The sequence below is a fragment of the Eimeria necatrix genome, genomic scaffold, assembly GCF_000499385.1.
Source record: "Eimeria necatrix Houghton genomic scaffold, Enh_scaff1475, whole genome shotgun sequence".
Classification (NCBI taxonomy): Eukaryota; Apicomplexa; class Conoidasida; order Eucoccidiorida; family Eimeriidae; genus Eimeria; species Eimeria necatrix.
In genome coordinates, this window is record NW_013652195.1 from 1 (window position 1) to 7,208 (window position 7,208).

At 53.0% G+C, this 7,208-nt stretch overlaps 3 protein-coding genes across 3 annotated transcripts; 2 read left to right on the forward strand and 1 right to left on the reverse strand.

Annotated features, from left to right (window-relative positions):
- ENH_00014840 (hypothetical protein) lies at positions 1-176 on the forward strand (the record flags this gene model as incomplete). The annotated part of the gene is made up of 1 exon (XM_013579126.1): positions 1-176. A coding segment is annotated over one exon (176 nt), but the record flags the coding sequence as incomplete, so codon positions are not given.
- A 476-nt stretch (positions 177-652) lies between these two features.
- On the reverse strand, positions 653-1,597 carry ENH_00014850 (hypothetical protein; the record flags this gene model as incomplete). Its single annotated transcript, XM_013579127.1, has 3 exons — positions 653-777; positions 921-1,090; positions 1,317-1,597. 3 exons carry the CDS (start codon positions 1,595-1,597, stop codon positions 653-655), a joined length of 576 nt encoding a protein of 191 aa, XP_013434581.1.
- A 1,256-nt stretch (positions 1,598-2,853) lies between these two features.
- Positions 2,854-4,897, forward strand: ENH_00014860 (hypothetical protein, conserved; the record flags this gene model as incomplete). Its single annotated transcript, XM_013579128.1, has 4 exons — positions 2,854-3,467; positions 3,824-4,244; positions 4,468-4,555; positions 4,839-4,897. 4 exons carry the CDS (start codon positions 2,854-2,856, stop codon positions 4,895-4,897), a joined length of 1,182 nt encoding a protein of 393 aa, XP_013434582.1.
- Between the last annotated feature and the right edge of the window lie 2,311 nt (positions 4,898-7,208).

Genomic DNA, 7,208 nt, shown 5'->3' on the forward strand with positions numbered 1-7,208 from the left:
GCACACCTTCTTGTCCTGAAAACCCGCAGCAGCAGCAGCAGCAGCAACAGCAGCAGCAGCAGCAGCAGCAACAGCAGCAGCAGCAGCAGCAGCAACGGCAGCAGCAGCGACAGCAGCAGCGGCACAGTCAAGGCCAAGCTACAGGGAGCGCCAGAGCCGACACCTCAAACAGCTAGCTAGGCAGTAGCTGACAAGCTAGATGGTAGCTAGCTGGCTAGCTAGCTAGCTAGCTAGCCAGACAGCTAGCCAGCTAAGTAGCCAGATAGCTAGCCAGCTAGCCAGTTAGATAGCTGCAAAGCTAGCCAGACAGCTACCCAACAAACCACCTAGCTGTCCGCCTAGTTAGCTAGCTACCCATACAGCTAGCTAGCTAGCTAGCTAGCCAGTCAGCTAGCCACCATCTAACTAGCTAGCCAGCCAACCAGCCACCATCTAGCTAGCTAGCTAGCTCCCACCTAGCTAGCTGGTTAGCCACCTAGCTAGCCAGTTATCCACCTAGCTAGCCATGCCAGCTAGTCACCTAGCCGGCTAGCTAGCCAGCTGGCCATCTGGCTGGCTACCTAGCTAGCTAGCTAGCTGGCTAGCTAGCTAGCTAGCTAGCTAGCTAGCTAGCTAGCTAGCTAGCTAGCTAGCTAGCTAGCTAGCTAGCTAGCTAGCTAGCCATGCTTGCCTTGAGAAGGGCCTTGAGTCTGTCTCCAGTGGCCTCCGCCTGCTGCCGCCCCAAAGGGGTGAGGCCCTGGGCCTCGTCATCTGCTGCTTCAGAGCTTTCGAACTGGCCTAAGCGCAGCACACTTTGCTGCTGCTGCTGCTGCTGCTGCTGCTGCTGCTGCTGCTGCTGCTGCTGCTGCGGCTGCTGTGGCTGCTGCTGCTGCTGCTGCTGCGGCTGCTGCAGGTGTAGCGAGAAAGGGGGAAGGGCTCACCGTGTCGGATCAGCAGGATGTGGCGCGTGTACGGCTGCCGCTGCTGCTGCTGCTGCTGCTGCTGCTGCTGCTGCTGCTGCTGCTGCTGTGCTGCTGGCCTCCACGCTGCATCCCACTCGGGGTCCCAGGCCCCCTCCTCTGTCTTTGCTGTCTTCATGCCCCCGAAGAAACTGCAGCAGCACAACAAAGGCCTAGGGTTTAGGGTTTAGGGTTTAGGGTTTAGGGCTGCTGGTCAAACTCCCTCAGTGTGGTTTACCGCATTTGAGGTGTACGTACACTGGAAATAACATTGTTAAAAATAAATAAATGAAAATAATAAATGCAAATGCTGCAGCAGCAGAAAGAAGTGTTTATAAACTTATTAAGAAGCAGCAAATCCATTAAAGAAAGACAAACCCTGCTGCTGCAGCAAACGCCACGAGGGCCCCCAGCAGCGGCAGGGAGGGGCCCCCCGGGGGGCCCCCCTCACTGCTTTGCTGCTCATCTGGAGGCAGCTCGTTTGCTGCTGCTGCAGTGTCTGCTGCTGCTGCTGCTGCAGCAGACGCCTCAAGCTCCGCTGTGTTCGCAGCCGCAGCAGCAGCAGCAGCAGCCGCTGCTGCTTCCTCCGCCTTCGCTGCTGCTGTTTCTGCTGCTGCTGCTGCTCGGTCTCCTGCTAGGCCCCTCATAGACAAACGCATGCAACAAAACGGCGCTGCAGTGGGGCCCCCAGGGGGGCCCCCAAGGGGGCCCCTAGGGGGCCCCCTAGGGGGGCCCCTAGGGGGGGCCCCCAGCAGTACCCTCATATGGTTGGGGGCCCCCAGCTTGGGGGGCCCCCAGCTGCAACGTTTCCCAGTGTGCCAAATCTGCAGCAGCCTAGCAGCAGCGGCGCTGCTGCGCAGCTTCATTGCTGCTGTTTGTTGTAGCTGCTGCTGCTGCTGCTGCTGCTGCTGCTACTGCTGCTGCTGCTGCTTCTGCTGCGGCTTCTGCTGTTTCCGCTGCTACTTCTGCTGCTGCCGCTAGTGCTTTCGCTGTTGCTGCTAATACTGCTTCCGCTGCCGCTGCTGCTGCTGCTGCTGCTGCTCCTGCTGCTGCTGCTGCTGCTGCAGGTGAACAGGCAGCAGCAATTAGTCCTCAAGGGTCTTTCAGAGTTTGGGTCACAGCCGCAAGCAGCAACGCGCCGGGGGCGGCGGCGCGCAGTTCATGCTGAAACGGGAAGCAAATAAGGAAATAAATGAAAAATAAATAAATAAATAAATAAATTCGACTCAAATAAAGCCACTTAATTACAATTATAATGCAGCTTTCGATAAAACTAAAGCACGCCGAAGCCCCGCTGGCTGGTGGCTGCCGCTGGCCGGCCGAGGTGTACGTACACCTCAACAGTCGCGCGAAAGGAACAAAAAAGAATAAATAAAGATAAATAAAAGAATAAAATAGTTTAAATGGATTTAATTTGCGGGTTTTCACTTTTCAAAGCCCCGAAGTATTAATTCAATTGCAGAAGATCCCCAGATCCAGCTTCCCCCGGTTCTCAACAACCCCCGATGCCTGAGGTGTACATACACCCCAGAAACTGCGCTTTTCCCTTCTTTTTCCAGCTCCATTCTTTGAATCACTTTTGTCCTTTTGAGTTTATTTAAGGTCTAATGCTCAACAGAAGATAAGGGGGGTTTGGGGGCCCCCCAGGGGCCCCCAGCTCCTGAACCCTGCGCCGCAGACGCTAAACCCTAAACCCTAGGCCCTGAACCCTAAACCCTAAACACTAAAACCTAAACCCTAAACCCTAGAGCTTAAGCAGTAATCTCTGCGCTCTAGGTAGGGGATTCCGACTGTGTTGAACTGGGTTTTCGGGGGTTCTAAACCCTAAACCCTAAACCCTAAACCCTAAACCCTAAACCCCAAACCCCAAACCCTACACTAAGAATGCTTCGGAGCTGATTTTAACCTTCTACATATGAGGCTCTTAACAGCAGCTGGGGTGTACGTACACCTCAGTACCTGCTGCCGCAAAGCCTTCTCCACAGGAGCAGCAGCAGGAGCAGCAGCAGCAGCAAGGGAGACAGCAGCGGCAACAACAGAGGAGGCAGCAGCAGCAGCAACACGAGCAGCAGCAGCAGCAACACGGGCAGCAGCGTCAGCAGCAGCAGCGCCTGCAGAATCCTCTCCACTGGCAGCAGCAAAAGCAGAGACGCGTGAGCTCGCCGCCTCAACCGAAGCAGCAACAGCTGCAGCAGCAGCAGCAGCAGCAGCAGCAAGAGCAACGCCAGCAGCAGCAGAAGCAGATGTCCCGGCAGCAACAGCAGCAGCATCAGCAGCAGCAGCACCACGCCTAGCCCCAGCTGCAGCAGCAGGAGCGCCCTCAGCGACAAGGCCAACAGCAGCAGCAGCAGCAGCAGCAGCAGCAGCAGCAGCAGCAGCAGCAGGCTGCAGCAGGATGTCCTCGGCTCCTCCCGGGGCCCGCCTGCTGCTGGCAGATGCTGCTGCTCGACTGCAGCAAACCAAAAATATAAAACCGCAGCAGCTTTCCATGTGGCTGCGCAGCGTGCATGTGCTGTTCTCCTTTAAAGAGTCAGCTCCCCTGCTGCTGCTGCTGCTGCTGCTGCTGCTGCTGCTGCTGCTGCTGCTGCTGCTGCTTGAGCTGCTGCTGCTGCCACGCGTGCTACTACTGCTGCTGTGTGTGTGCTGCTGCTGCTGCTGCTTGTGCTACTACTGCAGCCGCTGCTGCTGCTTTGCTGCTATTGCTTTCGTTGCTACTGGCGCCTGCTGCTGCTGCTGCTGCTGCTGCAGCTTTTACTGCTACTGCTGCAGCTACTGCTGCTGCTGCTGGTCTTGCTGTCTCTTCACTCACCTGTTCCTTTAATTCATTTTTTTTGTTTGTTTTTATTTTTAATTAATTTATTTTTATTATTTCTTTTGCTTTTTAGGTATTTTCTGCTGCAGCAGCAGGCCTTTTTTATGCTGCCGCTAGTCCGCTTCATGAGGCCCGCAGAAGCAGCAATGTTGGCTCACCATGCTTCTTTTTTTCTTAGCAGCAGCAGCAGCAGCAGCAGCAGCAGAAGCAGCAGCAAAAGCAGCAGCAGCAGCAGCAGCAAGAAGGTCAGCGGCGGTAGTGGGCCGAGGCGGCAGCAGCAACGGCGCGAGCAGCTGCAGCAGCAGCAGCAAGGGCACGAGCAGCAGCGACAGCAGCAGCAGCAGCAGCTGCTGCTGCAGCAGCAGCAGCAGCAGCTGCTGCAGCAGCAGCAGCAGCAGTGGTGGGACTGCTTCTGTGAAGAGGTGCAGCAAATCCTCCAAGACGCAGACGGAAGAGAAACTGCGATGCTGCTGGCAGCAGTTGCGCGCTCTGAGGTGTACATACACCTGAAGCCTAGGGGCCTCCTTTGCTGCTGCTGCAGCAAAACAGAAATAAATAAAAATTAATTAATTAAAAATAAAAAAGAATAAAAAGAGACAAATTAAGAAAAGACAATCAAGAAGTGATGAGCAGCACACGCTTTTTCAGTTGCATTGAAGAAACCCTAAATTGCTGCTGCTGCTGCTGCTGCTGCTGCTGCTGTTGCTGCTGCTGCAGACGCAGCAGCCGAAGCTGGTCCGAGTTCTTCTTGCTGAAGCTGCAGCATGGGCAGCAGATAACACTCCAAGAGACAACTCTCTCATTCGTGTGTCTGCTGCTGCTTCTGTCCGTGGTGCTGCTGCTGCTGCTGTCACTGCTGCTGCTGCTATCACTGCTGCTGCTGCTGCTGTTATTGTCTCTGCTGCTGTCACTGCTACTGCTGCTGCTCTTTCTTCTCCTGGTACTGCTGCTGCTGGTGTCCCTGGTGCTTCTGCAGCAGCAGTCGTCATTTGTGCTGCTGCTGCAGCTGCCACTGGTGTTGCTGCCGCTGCTGCTGCAGCTGCCACTGGTGTTGCTGCCGCTGCTGCTGCTGCTGCTGCTGCTCTTAGGCGAGAGCCACGGATTAGGGTTTGGGCTGGCTATGGGGCTAAGGGCAGCAGCAGATTAATGTTTTTGTGTCTGCTGCTGCTGCTGCTGCTGCTGCTGCAGTTTATTCTTTGGGGAAGATCGGCTGCAGCAGCAGCGAGGCAGCAGTTGTTGCAGTGTGCGCAGCTCTAGTGGCGAAGCAGCAGCAGCTGAATCACGTAGACTGCTGCATGGCCAGTAAGCAAACCCTAAACCCTAAACCCTAAACCCTAAACCCTCACGGTGGCCCTTGAGCGACTGCGTGCGGATGGACATGCAGAGAACAAAGCGCTCTCTTTGAGCAGCAACAGCACCCAGAGTTTAGGGTTTAGGGTTTGGGGTTTGGGGTTTAGGGTTTAGGGTTTAGGGTTTAGGGTTTAGGGTTTGGCGTTTGCTGCAGTCCATGGTGCTGCGCGTCTCAATGTTCGAGACAGCAACTTTTTCGGCTGTTTGCTGCAGCAGGCTTCGAAGCTGCTGCAGCAAATGAACGAACACAACCTTTCTATGATCAGCAAGCAAACCCTAAACCCTAAACCCTAAACCCTAAACCCTAAGCCCTGCAGCTGCGCAGCCCGTGCCTGCCCCGAGCCGCAGCGCCAGAGTTTGCTGCAGCAGCAGCCAATAAAACCCACGCTAGAGCTCCCCTCCACTCCCTAGGGTCTAGGGTTTAGGGTTTAGGGTTTAGGGTTTAGAGTTTAGGGTTTAGGGTTTAGTGTTTAGCTGTGCTTCAGTTTGGGGTTTGGGCGCCGTGGGATTCCGGGAGCCAAATTTTCTTTCTGCTGCTGCTGAACATCTGCTCAAAATATGCAAAGCGTAGGTTGCAGTGAGGGTTTAGGGTTTAGGGTTTAGGGTTTGGAGTTTGGGGTTTAGGGTTTGGGGTTAAGGGTTTAGGGTTTAGCGTTTGTTTCCCTTTTGCCCTTAATACTAGTCTCCCTCCGTCTCCATTCCCTTCGCCTTCTCGCTTCACCCGCTGCTGCTGCCGCTCCTGCTCCTGCTGCTGCTGCTGCTGCTGCTGCTGCTGCTGCTGCTGCTGCTGCAGGAGGCCTGTGGCGGCTCGCTACTTGTGTCCGCTGCTGTGGGGTTTCGGCCGCTTGAGTTTTGCTGCTGCTGCAGTTATTTCTTTCTGCGACTTTGCGCTGCGCAAAGTCGAGCGCTTCCAGCCCCAAGACTTGTGTCTTGCATGCGCGGGTGCCCCAAACCCTAAACCCTAAACCCTAAACCCTAAACCCTAAGCTCTAAGCTTTGTAGTTTGAAAGGGGACTGTGTTCGTGGCCTCCGCACTTTCCAGACGCTCCAGGTCGCCAGAACAAGTGTACTGCTTTTGCTGCTACTGCTGCTGCTGCTGCTCTTCCTGCTGCTGCTGCTGCTGCTGCAGCAGTGGCGCGCCTGGGGCTGCGTATAGAGACGCAGCCACGCGTGGGACTGCTGCTGCAGCACTTGGGGAAGCTGCTGCAGCAGGGAGCCATAAGGGATCCGAAGCAGCTAGCGACTCTCGTGGCCGTAAGTCACACGGGACTGCTGCTGTTGCTGCTGCTGCTGCTGCTGCTGCTGCTGCTTAAACTACTTGTGTGGGGCAAATGCTGGCAATAACACTGACAATCAAAGACAAAAAATAATAAATAACAATAACAATAATAATAATAATAATAATATAATAATAATAATCATAAAGTAATAATAAATAGCAATAATAGCAATAGTATTATTAGTATTATTACGATATAATAGTAATAATAATAATAAAATTATCATTATAATTTTGACAACAACAACAATAATAATAATAATAAATAAAATATTATTTTTTGTCTGCAGGCGGGTCACTCAGTGGACCCCGGGGTAACAGTGTCTGCCTTTTGGGCGTTTCTTTTTCCTCTTTTGGCATCAAAGTGAGAAAATAAAAGTGAATAAATAAAAATAAACAAAAATAAACATTAAATAATCAAAAAGAATGAAAAATAATGGAGAAATAGCCTTTTCCGGAGAGTCCCAGACGGCCTCCAGCAAATGCTGCGGTGTACGTACACCTGGTGGACATGCACTGCATGCGCACAAAGGCACTTCGAAATTTGAAATAATTAAAATCCATTTCTTTGCATTTTGAGGCTCTAAAGATGCCTTTAAATTGCCAAATTAAAGTATTTTATCCCTAAAAGTATTTATTTCGTCTTCTTTCGTGAATCTGGAGAAATAAACGACGCAAAAACGCATGCAAGTTGCAGTGTATGTACACTCCGCGAATCTTTTCGCCTCTACTCGCCTCTGCAGCTTTGTGCACAAAGTGCCCAATCTGCAGTGTACGTACACTCTAAATGTTTGCAAGAAAAGAACAATTTGCATTTTTATTTTCTTCA